This window comes from Podarcis liolepis (assembly GCF_965112155.1).
Source record: "Podarcis liolepis genome assembly, chromosome: 8".
NCBI classification, from domain to species: domain Eukaryota; kingdom Metazoa; phylum Chordata; class Lepidosauria; order Squamata; family Lacertidae; genus Podarcis; species Podarcis liolepis.
In genome coordinates this window covers 41,024,727-41,041,249 of record NC_139560.1, presented here as the reverse complement: position 1 = coordinate 41,041,249, position 16,523 = coordinate 41,024,727, and the positions used below count along the sequence as shown (strand labels likewise).

The 16,523-nt window shown below is 41.8% G+C and overlaps 1 protein-coding gene across 6 annotated transcripts in view; it reads left to right on the top strand.

Annotated features, from left to right (window-relative positions):
• The window catches only part of SPIDR (scaffold protein involved in DNA repair), a 170,267-nt gene that overhangs the window by 101,699 nt on the left and 52,045 nt on the right, over positions 1 to 16,523 (top strand). For all 6 annotated transcript variants that reach the window (XR_014529451.1, XM_083518267.1, XM_083518269.1 and 3 more), the window contains exons 9-10: positions 6,444 to 6,645; positions 8,710 to 8,984. Coding sequence is in view for 5 of the 6 variants with exons in the window: in XM_083518267.1 (XP_083374393.1) it covers positions 6,444 to 6,645; positions 8,710 to 8,984 (477 nt within the window). In the remaining variant the exon portion in view is untranslated. The remainder of the gene's footprint in view (positions 1 to 6,443; positions 6,646 to 8,709; positions 8,985 to 16,523) is intronic.

The following is a 16,523-nucleotide window of genomic DNA, read 5'->3' as shown; positions in this document are numbered from 1 at the left end:
GCATGTGGTTGGCCACTGGGAACAAAATCCTGGAGTAGATGGGCCATTGGTCTGATTCAGCAGGACTTTTCTCGTGTTCTTACCTCTGCTTGATTATTTAAGTACCCTTTTTCGAGGGAAGGTCAAATCAGGGGCCAGAGCCTATGGTGGATGGAGCCACCTCTTTTCTCTCTGCTCTTGCTTCACCCCAACAATATCTGAACAATTTTTTGTAATGTGTTAAAAGCTAATTTATGTAACTTTTTGATACTCTGGGAATATTCTCATGGAATATTTATAATGAACCTATTCCTAATTGCTGTATTTTGACTGTCTACACTTTATCCTCTAAAAAAATTATGGATTTTTTTAGGGAGGTCATTAATCAAAGTTCATTGTCACCATACTCAATCAGGAACTTGGCTGTGAGCTGGATGTGGATCACAGGTTCCCAGCCTCTGATTAAGCATGTAAAACACGTAGATAATATTCTTTACTTACAAGAGTATAACTAATTACATGAAAATGAGAGATCTTTTTTGTTTTTAGTTCTCCTCCAACTAGAATTGAGCTTAGTTTCCAATTGCTAAATATGCTTGAATTAATGGTTGACCTGATCACAGCCTTTGCCTTCTTCTCTGTTTCCTGTGTGTAATAAAAAACCCAAGTCTCGGGGCATTCTGAAGTGGTAGTCCATTTCTGTTTTGGAGTTAAACAGTAATATGAAGTATATGAACAATGAAGCTTCTGGGAATTTGAAATAACTGCAGTACTGAAGGACTGGTTAAACCTGCCAATATTTTCATTATGAGCTCCTAATAATTCTCAAGTGATTAAAGTTGGCAATAAAGTTTTCTTTGTGCAGGAACCTGGCAAAGAGTGCTACAGCTTGGCAGTAAGATTTAAAATAAAAATTTAAAAAATAATGCACACTGAAATGTATTTGAGATATATCTTGAACTCCACAGAATTGGGAGAAAAGTAAACATGGCAAATTAGTATTTACTTTGTAGTGTGCAATGGCTGTTCTTGCTCTTAGCAAAGAAAAAAAGGAGGGGGGCTTGCTAAACTCAGTGGGGTTATATGAGGACAGAATTTCAGTCTTAGTTTTGCCTTTACTTTGTGTTGTGGAATTTGCCAACACTTGAGAATAACTTCAGCTTGATTGTTTATCTTGCCGAATCTGTCTGCCTCAGTGAGCACCATCTTACTTCAGATCTCCAATGAAATTACAATTGCTTTATTTTCTTTACTTTTTTGTATTTCAAAGTGTATTGTTGTTCATTTCTTATCTGATATGGGGAATTAGAGAGTTATGAAGGACCCAAATTTTGTAATTATATTATACAGGCTAACCGTATCATATCCCTTTGTGAAATCCCAATAGTGTGCAAACAGCTCTTCATGCTATGGGGGATGGAGCTGTCCAGAAAACCAATGGCTTTATTGATAGCAGATACAAGAACTCAGCTATATAGGCAGTATATAAATTTTATAAAATACTTAAAAATATTTAAAATGCATTTAAAATTTAAAAAGTACTTTGTGTGTGTGTATTACTTTGTGTATTACTTATGAAGTAATCTGTGTATGTGTTAGAAAATAAACCACAATTTCCAACAGTTCACAGCTAGCACATACCATTAAGTCTGAGCATGGCCTAGCCATGGAACATTTTGGGAGAATGCATAGATCACGGAACAAGGTCTGATTTCTGCTAATAACTGTAGTAGCAACTGTTTACATAAGCACTCCTGATAAAAATAATGTCAAACAACAGGCAGTTGTTTCTTAAAGGTGGCTTATGTGTTCTAGTTGTATCCAAGTTTTTTTCTGCTCTAGAGAGCACTGGATTAATGCCATAGTGGGGAACAATAAGTGTAATTGTAAATGATAATCAGGAAAAATATGTGTCTGTTTTATATTGGCCTCTACTTCTTGGCATTGCTTGTCATTTAGTTGAGAGCAGGCACCTGTACAAAAGATATAACGTTAATACACAGCTTGGCAGTTTGCTGCCAGTAGCTAAAGAGCATTGGTTCCCTGGTAAGTGTGTGTCATGTTGAAAATGATTCGCTTGTTGCTTTCTGATTTACATTTCACTAATATTTGTTTATGAATAATTGGATCTTGGTATGCTGACAATCTGAAATGAGTGCCTAATTCATGCCCCCCCCCCATACACACATCCTGAGTCTTTTGCTGTAATTCTAAAATCCTTCTCTTGTGATCACATGGCTTCTCATATCCTGTCCCCCTATGCTGTGTGCCACCACAAATTGCCATAATATTTTCACCTGCCCAATCAATATATTGCTGGTTTGTGTGTCCTGTAATTTTCTGGTAGAACAGCCAGCCAGTTTTTTAAGTAGTTAGGTCTCAAACAACTTAGGGTTTTAGAAACTGGCATGTTGAATTGTGCATAGAAATGGCCCAGGAGGAAGTGTAGTTGTGTTAAAACTTACATTATGGACCCTTCACTCAGTCCCAGTTGGCAATCTAGCTGCAGTATTTTGAACCAAATGTAGTTTCTGAATAGTTCTCAAAGGCAGCCCTTCATATAATACATTGCAGCACTCCAGGTGAGATGTTATTCCAAGCATGGATTTCCGAGATTAGGACAACTCTAGCCAAGAAAGGTTGTAGCTGGGTCACCAGCCTGAATTAAAGGTGCTTCATGTCATGGGTTCCAGCTGGATCTCTACAGACAAGGCTGGAGTTAAGAGCATTTCCAGCCTTCAGAGGAAGTACAGCGCTCTCCAGCATAGGCTGACCATCACCTCCTAGGTCAGACAAACCATCAACAACACTTCTGTCTTCTCTAGAGCAGCCTTCATATCATTCCAAATCCTTCAATGACCTAAGCAGTTTCATATAGATGGTATATAGGAGCACTCAGTCGCACAGCTTAGGGCAAAGCAATAGATGCCATGTACCACCTTCTGGAACAACCATCCAGAGAGGATCAGAACTGCTAGAACATGGGTAGGCAAACTAAGGCCCGGGGGGGGGGCAGATCTGGCCCAATTGCCTTCTAAATCCGGCCTGTGGACGGTCCGGGAATCAGCGTGTTTTTACATGAGTAGAATGTGTGCTTTTATTTAAAATGCATCTCTGGGTTATTTGTGGCGCACAGGAATTTGTTCATTTCTCCCCCAAAAAATCTAGTCTGGCCCTCCACAAGGTCTGAGGGACAGTGGACCAGCCCCCTGCTGAAAAAGTTTGCTGACCCCTGTGCTAGAACATGGCATTCCCCATTTTGGACAGTCAATCCAGTAGTATACCATGATATCAAAACACTCTTTGAGGTCCAAGAGAAATAACAGGGCAACACTCAGAAGTATATATATTTCCTTGTATTAGGTCATTCGCTGGGGCTACTAGAACTGTTTCAATGCTGAACAGTAAATTGAAATTGATCCAGATAATCAGTGTCATTCAGTGTCTGTAGTTGTCTGGCTACAAATTTGCCTATGAAGGATATATTTGAAACTGGTCAACACCACCTTCAGGATCCATAGGACGACTGCCACCTTGCATGAGCAAGATAGGCAGCAGATGGGGCAGATCTAGTGCTACTTCTACTCAAAGTAGACCTATTTAAATTAGTGGGCATGATTAATCTAGGTGCATTAATTTCAGCAGGCTTACTCTTTATAGAACAGGGTTGGATGCAACCCCTTCTTATCACTTGTCTATTTCAGTTTGGTTCAGAATTGTTCTACTAATGTACAAGTGGCTTTACATTAAAAAGTACCTACCATAATTTCCCAGTGCATTTATGGAATGTTAGCCGCTCTGATCTGCAGACATCATTACTATGCTGTGAATTGAGGTTTCGACAGAACCCAAAAAGAAAGTGTGCCCTGTTATGACAAACCTGGAGTGATGTTCCCATCATTGTTTCATTTACCATAGTCAGGCAGTTTCTGTATGACTGAGCGTCACAATTTTCCACACACCCCAGGTAATGAATAGGAGGAACTAATTAAAAACCCTGGAAAGTAAATGCAGTAACAGAATGTAAATATAGTTCAGCAGTGTCTCAACCTGTTTGATTTTGCTACTGCTGCACTACTTAGTTAACTATTTGAAAACTTTGCCATGCCTTTTCCCATCATATGCCTGTAGTTTTAGCAATCTCTGCAAAGAGAGTTCTGTGTTTATTCAAACAAGTGAATAGTCACCATCTGTAACATAGACACTCACCAACCTAACTCGAGCAGAGAGGGAGGTAATTGGCTGCCAATTAGTTTCTGGACCCAATTCAAAGTGCAGGTTTTGAGCTGTAAAGCCTTAAACATCTCAGGACCACAAAACCTCAGGGACTACCTCTCCCTATATAAACTGACCTGCACCATTTGATCACCATCTGAAGCCCTTCTTCATGTGCCTCCTCCATGAGAGGTCAAGAGGGTGGCAACATAAGAATGGGCCTCTTCTGCAGTGGCTCCCCACCTGTAGAATGCTGTCCCCAGGAAGGCTTACTTGGCGCCTGCATTACATATCTTTAGATGCCAGGGAAAAACATTCATCTTCCAGGCGTTTGGCTAATTAAACAATCTATGGCCTATTAAACTGTGCTGGGATAGTGGTGATATTGTTTTTCTTTGTTACTATATTATGTACTTTTGTGTTTTTATGTTGTAAACTGCCCTGTAATCCTCAGAATAAGGGCGCTACGGAAATTTAATAAATCAAACTAAATAAACAAACTTATGAATGCATAGGTAGCATTGTCATACATTAGATGACCTCTTACTCCCTTTTTCTCAGCATAGTAGGCATGTCGTGTCTGTTTCCTTAGGCTTGCATCCTAATATCTCTTGTCATTTTGTGCAAGACAAAGGGGATAGAGTAAAGGGAAAAGCCAATAGTAAATAATAAGCTATGCTGGTTGCCAGGAGTTCACTCTTAAACTTTTATTATTTATTCTAAAGGTTTATACTGTGCCTTTCCAATACAGTGGAACCTCGGGTTGCGGACATGATCCGTGCGGGAGGGACATTCGCAACCCGCAGTGCCGCATCTGCACACGCACGGGTTGTGATTCGGCACTTCTGCACATGCGCAAAGCGTGATTTAGTGTTTCGGCGCATGCGCGAGTGCCGAAACCTGGAAGTAACCCGCTCTGGTGCTTTCAGGTTTGGCGCGGTGCGCAACCCGAAAACGCATAACCTGAAGTGTCTGTAACCCGAGCGTAACAAGACAAGCATAGCAGATAAAGCAGTCTTCAATGAAATAATGTCAACCTTGTAAGTTAAAAGCCTGTGGGGTGTGGGGGATGACTATACAAACTAGTAGAAGCAATCAGAAAGGAAGTTATATGAACTTCAAGGGGCAAGCTGTTTCTCAATACTGGTGCAGCTAGTGCAGCCAAACCAAATGTGTTTTCACCATGAATGGGACACAGCCATCTTAACTATGGGTGCAAATACATTATCCTTTAGAGAGGGATGAGCATTTACTACACTCTTGACTTACTTGGTTACACCCCGTGCAGCTGACATAATCAGGGATCAAGTATACAGTGAAAGATCTCATACTTCCACAGATTCTGTCCACATTCTTTACTTGGAAGTAAGGAAACCAGTGATGGCCCCTCCCCTTCAACAAAGCAGGTGTATTATAACATATTCTTCTCTACATCAAAGCGGTTATGCTGATTATTGTTTAGCAAAGCAGGCAGAGTCGCCTTCCAGCATCAAAATGGGAGGAATGTTTCTGTTGTGCTAATATTGGGAGCCCTGGGTGTTGTGCTATGTTGCACTGCTTCTGCATAGCCAAGTATGGGAATGGACTCGTTGTTGTTGTTGTTGTTGTTGTTGTTCAAAAGCACATGATACACATCAAACTGCTCAGTTGTACCAGATTTTACAAAAGCTTGTAACGGGCAATTAATGAGGCTAAATCATATATTGGTCCAAATTAATACACAAATCTGCCCTTTTAAAAAATTGACAATTAAACCAATACATCAAACGCTTACAACACATAACCTAATGTCTTTTGTAAACCCATAATGTATGGCTGGTGGTAACTAATATTTCTTACAATAGTCAATAAACTTACCTTATTTTTCACTCTATAAGACGCACCAGACCACAAGACACACCTAGTTTTTGGAGGAAGAAAACAAGAAAAAAAATATTCTGAATCTCAGAAGCCAGAACAGCAAGAGGGATTGCTGCGCAGTGAAAGCAGCAATCCCTCTTGCTGTTCTGGCTTCTCGGATAGCTGCGCAGCCTGCATTCGCTCCATAAGACACACACACATTTCCCCTTACTTTTTAGGAGGGAAAAAGTGAGTCTTAATTTGTTAGTAAAAAATATTTTAAAAGATTGCAGGAAAGTAATCTACATATACTTCTGAAGCAGATTCTAATTCATGATTATAGGTTTGCTTACTAGTCTACAGCTCTAACTTGTTAAAGTAAATGAGATAACCATGATTCTGTTTTTCAGGCAAAGACTTCTTCTTCCAAATGATAGCATTCCAGTTATCATGAATACTTACTTCAGTCAGAAAGTTATTAAAGAACCAACAGAGATGGAAAGGCAACATCTTCAAGAAACATTGCTTATTAAAAGAAAGATATCTTTGGCTTGGGTATTCAATTTTTCCACCATAAAAGACAATTGGCCTCAAACATCTGCAGTTAACCAGGTAATGTTTAATTTTAGAGCTTAACACTTTGTAGCGAGTTGATGAACAGATATTTGCAAACAGTGCATGCAGGAACGTTCATGTACGCTCAATATCCTTCATTTAAGCAAGATTTAGAGTTTGCTAGTGAATAATATTAATATTTTACAATCAAGATTTTTCCCTACATGTTGACACACTGAACTGATGTGATACTTTGCTTTAGCCTCACTACTGTCTTGAGTAGTATTGCTGTCATATATTTAGCAATTACTTTTCATCTGATTTGCTGCTCAGCTACTTAAAATTACCAGCCTTTCTAAAGCTACATGTTGTCAAACAGCAAGCCAGTGGTGTTCCCACCCTCCCTGTCCATAAGCTCTAGGGATGTGTTCTGAAGTCATTGTGCAGCATTTTCCATCTTACCTTTAGTGGCAGGGAAGGTGGGGAAACGCACAGTGTACAACACTGTACAACACATGGAGAAGTCCACAGCATTCCTATATGAAACTTGAACTGGGTGGTCATGGCTCTAATCTGTCCTTTTGAACTCTTAGTTAATGTTTCCTGACCTGAACCTCCTCTTAAGAAGGTTCTGTTAGTGAGCTTCGCTTATGCTTGGAGAATCTCTGAGCTTCTTCACACATACAGCAGGCATTATAAAGTGGATTTTCTGCCCAAAGGTCCTGCCTTTGGATGTGGAGGATCAAACTGAAGACATACTCAAATGAGATTACTTCTAGAATATAAGCATTGGCCTCTGCTCTCCCAAGAGCAAAATATATTTTTATTTACCAGTATCTCCTGTTCTTTTCTGTTCAGGCAGCTGCTGGGTGACCTTGGGCCAGTCACACTTCTCTGAAGTCTCTCAGCCCCACTCACCTCACAGAGTGTTTGTTGTGGGGGAGGAAGGGAAAGGAGAATGTTAGCCGCTTTGAGACTCCTTAAAGGGAGTGAAAGGCGGGATATCAAATCCAAACTCCTCCTCCTCCTCTTCTTCTTCTTCTTCTTCTTCTTCTTCTTCTTCTTCTTCTTCTTCTTTTCAGAGTAAAGACGGGGCAGTCTGTTCACTCGTGGTTAAGGTTTAGGCTTATCTGCACTTATAGACACAAATTGAAAAGGAATGGGGGGGACAAATAGGGATTCACTGTCTCCATATTATCAGTTATTTGTGTTTGTTATAGATCTCAAAGTGCTATCTATTCATGTTTACTGAAAAGTAAGACCCACTGTGGTCAGCAGTCGGCTTCCTAGTGTTTGTATAGGATTGTAGCCTTAATTTTTTGTGACTGCGGTTCTGTTTTTTCTGTTACCATGTTTGTTCCCAAGGGAATGCAGCCCTAGACAGAAAAAGGAAAGTTGCCCTGCCGCTGTAATAGGAGTACAAAGGCTGGAACATCCAGCTTATCTCCTCTTGGTTGGTAGATTCAGTCTTCAACCTCATCAGAGGGAGATTATCCGTGCTTTCCTAGGCAAGAACTGGCCAAGCAGAAAATGCTCACCTTCACATGGCTTTATTAAGAGACAAAAGAACAAATTGCTTTGAGAAAGCTACTGCCATTTCTTTCACCAGTTTGTCATCTAGACAAACTAATTCAGAATAAAGATTGTCCTGCTTTGGTTTCACCATGTCTACCTCACACACATTTTTCTACTCAAACACAGAGATGTTTATTTGGAAGACCCCTGCCAATTTGTTCTGAGACAGTTATTGCTGCTGAGGGAACGACTTCTTTTCCTCAAGTCATACAACCAGGAAAAACATTCTTTATTCCCCCCTCCCCCCCAAATCAAATACTATTCCTTCCAATTGCTCCCAAAAAACACAGAAAGAGGAAACATGTTTAATGCCAGGAACAATAAGGAGGAAACAAACAGAAAGAAAGGAGCTCTGATGAGATGAAATATTAGGGTAGCTTCGGGAGATGTTGAGGAGTGGGAGCATATAAAATGAGGTGGGTCTCTGGACCACACATTGTCCACCTCTATGCTAGAAGGATGGGAATTTGTGGTAAGCAAAACCTTTTTTTCCTGTATGTTTTCCTGCAATCTGTACAATGATTTGGTTTGTGCCTTTTTTGCCAGATCCCCTGTCTCAATATGAAGACTTTGAAGACTGTGCATACCGATAGCAACAGTGAGCCCAAATTATCTCACTTTGCAGTTACTCCCTTAAGCGACTCTCTTCTTGATATTGTGGAGACACAAGGAAGAGCTGGAGGGAGAGGAATCCAGGTCCAAGTGGTTGTTCAAAGGGTGTATTATTTGCCTGCTAAAGACGGTTTAAGGTGTCGCCTTCAGAAAAACAACACTTCCGAGAACACTGCACCATTGTTAAATTCAGACCTGCCAAATGTTAGGTGAGTATTAGAAATTGGCCTAGTGTGAATCTCAGCATTGATGGGAACAGTCAAATTACAAGACAAGCGAGACTGAACATGTTGATAAGGCGGTCCTGAGTTTTGTATGAAGCCTAGAACAATCCTACCTTTTAGCTAAAAACAAGGTGCTCCTTTCCTTTTTTTTTTAAGTAAAAGAGTAGGACTAGATAACTTATTCATCATTTGCTGCCCATATCCAAAATCTGTCATGAGTTTGAATTGTCTAACTAATTTTCTTGTAGTGAGCCATGTAATTACCCAGTTATTTGTATCATTATAATAATGTTGGTGATGCCAAACTACAGTTTGGGACATAGGGAGCTGTTTCATGCCATTGGTTCATTTAGCTTTATATTGACTATTCACTGGCTAGCAGCAGCTAATCTCACCCAATCCTGCCTGGAGACTCCAAGTACTTAAGAAACCAGGACATTTTACTCATCAAGTAGCTGTATTAAATTTGCAGTCTCATTATGTTTCCCATGTTATTCTCAATTGTTGTTCTCGTCCGAAATTAGTTTTTACCCTATTAATGCTCTCAGTTTCTTCTTAATCTTCATATAGTTTTTTGTAGAGCAATTTTTTTGTGCATAGGAAACTGATATTGAGAGAACTTGGCTCATCCAAGGTCTCCCTATAACAGAACTCTTCTTTTTAAAAATTGTTTTTATTCAAGATTTTTGGGTTACAAAAGTACATACATCGTCTCTGTTTTCAGATCATAAAGTCCTTTCTACAGATCAGTTATATTTGATGTGAGACATTAATGTTGTAGTCAGTATAATGTTGGGGAAGGAGAGAGGTGATGCTTAATCAAAGGGTGCATAGTAGGTGCAGTATCTTTTCTCACTCTCGCTCTCACCTCCTCCTCTGTCGGATACCAGTGAGCTTAATTTCTGTTTACCCAAAAATTGGACACAGCTTGTGAAAAGTACCTTGAAAGAAGAAATCCACCAGCTTGCAGGGGCACACAGATCTTGTTGATGGAAATATTGAGAAAGAAATGTAGATTGTTGACAGTTGAAGGGTGAAAAATCTAATTCACTGTTTCAGTTTTTGTACTGTTGGCACCATACATACTTTGGTTTTCTAATATTTTCTTGCTCTGAGTGAGGTGTCTGTTTTCATAGCCCCCGGCAAAGTCAAATACCAGTTTATCTCAGTTTATTTCAGTTGGGGTGAAAGGGTTAATTTGTAGTTAGTCTGCCATATTTGCAAGAAAATCAGAGTGCTTCCAGATTATTGTTGTAGTTGGCAGATCTGCCTGTCTCAAGCAGGGGTATAGCAAGGGGGTGCGGTAGGTGCGGTCCGCCCAGGGTGTCCCCACTGGGGGGGTGACATAATGCCAGGCAGTACTCACCGCGGGACCTGCAGCACGCCTCTCCTGGGAGTGTTGCGGTGGCTTGAGCGCCCGCAGGCTCCCCGCTGCCCCAAACAGTTCACCCGTTGCCTTCCCCCTCAGTTGTAGGGCAGCTGAGTGGGAGGAGGCAGGCAGACCTGCGGTGCCCCCAGGTGCCTGATTGGCTTGCTCCGCTGTTGGTCTCAAGAGACAGTAGAGTGCACCCCCTGGGATTGAAGCCATACCTTTGTGTTAGCAGGAACATAGTAACTTCCCTGGGGCACAAGCCTGGGCAGTGTTGATGGAGGTCCTGCAGATGGCAAGATAAAGGTAAAGGTAAAGGTACCCCTGCCCGTATGGGCCAGTCTTGCCAGATTCTAGGGTTGTGCGCTCATCTCACTCTATAGGCCGGGAGCCAGCGCTGTCCGCAGACACTTCCGGGTCACGTGGCCAGCGTGACAAGCTGCATCTGGCGAGCCAGCGCAGCACACGGAACGCTGTTTACCTTCCCGCTGGTAAGCGGTCCCTATTTATCTACTTGCACCCGGAGGTGCTTTCGAACTGCTAGGTTGGCAGGCGCTGGGACCGAACAACGGGAGTGCACCCCGCTGCGGGGATTTGAACCGCTGACCATGTGATCGGCAAGTCCTAGGCGCTGAGATTTTACCCACAGCGCCATCCGCGTCCCCTAGATGGCAAGATACATCTATTCAAATTACCTTCATTGTCTAGGGCACAGGTGGCTAATCTTCTTCTTGGCCTTAAGGTTATGTTACTCTCTGGGAATCCCTCCAATGGTCACATGCCAACAGCCCTGTTACCCAGCACTCTTACACATGCTCACATGTTTGGCACTGATTCTTTTTTACATTTCAATACCAAGTTAAGATACAGGTTTCTCAAGTTTTTATGAGTTGTGAATTATCAGCCCAGATTGATATCAATTTTCACTCTTCAGTTTCATGTGGCTGAATGTATTTACTGTTTTAACTGTTTTATTAATTTTTTATGTTGTTGCACTTTGCAATTAATTTTACTGTACCCTATCCTGATAACATTGTAGTGAAGGTTGGATTATGCATATTTGTGTTTTTGATTTTCCATCTAATCTGAAATGGTAGTTCATCAGGTATTCTGTTGTTTCAATTCACAGGGGCGCAGCAAAGAAATAAAATTTTTAAAAACAGTTGTAAAGAGTACCGTATTTTTCGCCCTATAGGACGCACCGGCCCATAGGACGCACCTAGATTTTTTGGGGGGGGAATAAAGGGGAAAAAATTATTTCCCCCCCCCCCAGGCGCGGGGCTGGGGCGGGGGAAGCCCGAGCTTGCCCCTCCCCCAGAACGGGACCCAGAGCCATGTCGAAGCTGCGTGCAGCTTCGGCATCGCTCTGGGAGCTTGCGGGGCTGGGGGAGGGTGAAGCCCTCCGCCAGCCTCCAAACCATGTCGGGAGACAGCGGGATGGCGCGCTGCACCTCCCCGCTGTCCCCCGAGTTTGCGGGGCTGGCGACGGGGAGGAGCAGGCTCCCCCCCCCACCTGCCTTCTAATCAAGTCGGGGGACAGCGGGAAAGCCGTGCTGCACCTCTCCCACTGTCCCCCGAGTTTGCGGGGCTGGCGACGGGGAGGAGCAGGCTTCTCCCCCCCCCCCCCGCCAGCCTTCTAACCAAGTCGGGGGACAGCAGGAAAGGCGCGCTGCGCCTCCCTGCTATCCCCCGAGTTTGCGGGACTGGCGACGGGGAGGAGCAGGCTTCTCTCCCCCCTGCTAGCCTTCTAACAAAGTTGGGGGACAGCGGGATGGCGGCATTCCGCCTCCCCGCTGTCCCCCAAGCTTGTGGGGCTGGCGGTGGGGCTCTCCTGAAGCCTGGAGAGCGAGAGGGGTCGGTACGCACCGACCCCTCTTGCTCTCCAGGCTTCAGCGAAAGCCTGCATTCGCCCCATAGGATGCACACACATTTCCCCTTCATTTTTGGAGGAGAAAAAGTGCGTCCTATAGGGCGAAAAATACGGTACTCTTGAACCTAGGTACCATAAAAGGGGGAAGTCTCCCTAAGATGTTTCAGGACAGGTTAATACAGTAGACTCAGATTTGTACTTATTTCACAAATACAGTCTCTATTGGCAAACAAAATATTAATTTTGGTGATTAAGAGGGAAAGCCCCCAGTAGAGTCTGCCACTTGAATGGCACATTTGACAAAAGCCACCAGCAATACAGAGATGCAGAGTATGCTTGCGTGAAAAGGGTGTCCGTGTCATGTGCTGAGATGCAGCCTCAGTGGTATGTCTTGGGGTGGGTTCTTATAACCATACATACAGACACAAAGCAACAAGAATATACTTTTCTCCAGTGGAGTGAGAAATTAGAAAACTGAGCTTTGCAGCTACTAGAAACAATGACTAACATTCACACCCAGCCAAGAGTTGTGCACCCTTGCTTTAGAAATAGCCTTGGGTAATCCAAGCCTTCTTCCCTAGTGTTCAGAGGAATAACTCAGTAGGTATGAGATGAGATTTTTAACCTAGGGTTGTGGGTTTCAGCCCCATGTTGGGCAAAATATTTCTGCCTCGCAGGGCGTTGGACTAGATGACCCTTGTGATCCCTTCCAACTATATGATTTCTTAATGTGTTGTGTGTGTTCTGGCTTAATTTGGTGGGTGTAAGAAGCACCCATGTTGTTTTGCAGGGATTAAGAAAAAGCTGCATCCTGCTTTAAACACAACATTGTGCCCACCTGTGCCTGTCAGTAATTAATAAAATAGTGTGAAGTGCTTAGTTGTTTAGATTAGATCTAAAAGATGTAGGTAATGAGCAAAATATAATTTTTTAATTTGAATTATGCAATATATGGCCTTTCAGTGGGAGTGATTATGCTCCAGCAACTTTTAATGAGTTTCTGTAAAGCATTTTTGTTTGTACAGTGGTACGTAGACTACATCAGACTTAGCTGATTCGGATGTGAATTATTCATAAGCTTCTTTACAGTTTTTGCTTTTCCGTGCTGAACTTTTATGTATCTACTTATACCTATCTCAACACAAACACCATTGAATTTATTGCAAGTTCTTTATCTGAGTAAAGATAATGGGTCCAATGCTATTGCTAACGTTTCAAGGTAGGCAAATTTGAATTGAGGTCACCATTGTGTTTACCTTAAGGAAAACCCAAGCCTGTGTTACACAAGACATTTTAAATTAGTGTTTATTGCGGCTCAAGAGGGAAAGGACATTTGTAGAAAATCCATGTTCACAGATGTTAGCATCTGTCAAATCGTTTTCTTTTGTGGGCAACTTCCATTCTGTTTACAACATACCATTCATTTTTTTTCAAGTAAATGTTTCTAAACAAAGCATTCATGAGCATGATTTTTAAGAACTTTAATACTTATGGGACTTTTTTTTCAAGTACAAGATAAACAGGAAGCAGACAACCTAAATGTGCCTCACTGAACTCCATATGATAGAAATGTTTCAGTATCTCGTAAATAAGAGACTCCAGTTTGTAGTATTTTCATAAAGATGTCTCATTGCTATTTAAGGGCTCTTACATTATTTCCCTTAGTTTTTTCCTTAGTTGAGCAAGATGAATCCCATGGCAGATGAAAGTGTGATAATCAAATTGTACTGTAAAGTTTCATCCTAAGGAACTGTAGTGGTGGAATCTGTAATTCACATATTGAAAGCATGGGTGCCATCCCCAAATGATTACATTTTATTATTTCCCTTAAAATCTCTCTCTTCCTTTTGAGTAGCCTAGAGAGGTTTATATGAAGCTCCTATTCCTTGGGAAATAATAATGATAACAGCAGAATGAATGAATGAATGAATGAACGAACAAACAAACAAACAAATCTTCACCTGCTTAATGATACTGTGTAATGTCCACCTCCTTTCCCCTGATTGCTGCATTGTATCCTCACCCCTGTTTGGTTTTGATGCATCCACACCATACTTTTAAAGCACATTTACACAGCTTCAATAGTCATGGCTTCTTCCAAGAACCCAAGGAACCATACTTACCCATCACAAAGCTACAATTCCCAACACACTTAACAAACCGCAGTTCTTAGGATTATTTGGAGAAGTAAATGTTTTAAATGTATGGTGTGGCTGTTACCTATGTACCTTCCTTTGGGCCCTGTTATCATAGTTTAGTGCTCTGAAATTCAGTCCCTGCCTATTTTGAATAACACACTTGCTTCTCATCAGCGTGGTCTGACAGGAAGCTCCCCTGTATTCTGGAACCTAACTTCCTGGAACCTAACCTGAGCGCTGATGCTATCTTGTATTCCCTTCCCCACATCTGCAGTACGGGAATAATAATGCTAACCTACCTGGTAGGGTTGTAGAAAGGATTACTGAGAACTTACATAGGTGGTACTCTAAGATGCTGTATAAGTGCTGCTTATTCGTTTGAGTACTCTATTCTTTCTCTTATTATATTTTTTGCAATATATTCAGGATGCAATTTGCCGAGGAGCAAATTAGAAGATGTACTGTTTCTGTGTGAGTTATCTAGTGGTTTAAAGTGTAAGGAGCCTGTCATAGGCAACTTGTAAAGGTAACTTTCCTGCCCTAGAGCAGCGATCCAGTATGTGCGATACTAGTTATTAGTCAGTAGTTTCACCTGAGAATAGTAATTTTCCAGCACCTGGTATATGTCAAGTATTCTGAGATGGTGTACATCAAAGGTGTGGAATTTTCCTTTTCTTTCTGACATTTCTTCATTTTCAATATTTGTGCCTTTTAAATGTTTTGCTGAAAAGCAGAAGTCCAAGTATGTATACAACATAACCCTACCTCCCGCTACAGTTCTGGCCTGGCTAATAGTTGTGCTATAATCATGTTGGAGCAGCTCATCAGAAGTCTTATGAAATCTAGGCAAGTGAAGCTATGTATAGTACTATAAAGAGAATAGCTCCTGGCACCCCAGTACAATGTTGTTGGGTGTGCTGTATATAGAGTTAATATTAATAGGTATAGGATTAGATGGCTCAATTTGTAAAATATTTACTTATGAATTCAGGTTTGATTTTTTTTAAAGAAACCATCATATGGGGTGTAGTATTTCTTTTAACAGACAATAAGAGGGATACAGCAGAATACAGGTATTTAGAAGAGCAATGTTAATTATTTCAATTTAAAGACATTTCTTATTGGCTGTCTCATTGTAGATCTACTGATATCAGCACCTAAACCCCCTCCCCCCAAATTCACTGTTCATCTCAGAAAGCCCATCATGTCTCAGATGTAGAGTGCATCACAACATTTTTGACAGAAATGTTCCTCATTCATTGAACCGAACTCACTTTTTGTAGTCTAGACAAATTTAGGTTGCCTTCCAAATGGAATTTAGTTTTGGCTTCTCATTAACTTTTTTTTCATGCCTTATGGCAGGGGTCGGCAACCTAAGGCCCATGGGTCACAAGCGGCCCACGGGGGTCGTTTAACTGGCCCACAAGCCACCCCCGAACTGAGCCGCCCGCTTGGCGAGTCCCCGCTGCGCTAAACCAGCACAGTGAAGTGGGGACTCGCTTCTGTAGCACCGGAAATCATGTCTGCGCATGTGCAGATGCCGGAAATCGTGTCTTTGTAGATGCAGACACTGGAAATCGTGTCTGTGCATGTGCAGATGCCAGAAATTGTGGGCGTGCGTGTGATCCGGCCCACGGAGGGATCTCCACTGGAATGAACCGGCCCAGGCAAGGTAAACCTTGCTGACCCCTTCCTTATGACAACATTTTTGTGAGATATTATTTTTGTCCATTGTTGAAATCCACCCCAAGCAGGCTACAGCATGCTTCAGGGCTCAATGCAGGATGGGTTGCACTTTTAATTATACATGGTGAGATTGTGCTGTAGATGTTGTATTTTAGTATAGGCTGAAATATTATAGCCATTATTTTTCTTTATGTCACTATGGCAACATATATATTTATTCTATATCATATCTTCTGAGGTTATAATCACACACTGCAAAAAGGTGATCAAGAACACACCTAGATAGAAGTATTGGGTGGACAAGCACTAAAAAATTAATAAGTTTGGTAACATCATCCAGGGAAAAAATGCTAATGTGCTGCTGCTCAGAGAAACCAATCAGGGATATGCTAGCTCTCCTACTTGTCACAACACCCCTACTTAAAATATCATATGGGGTCATATAGTATTATGATACTCTC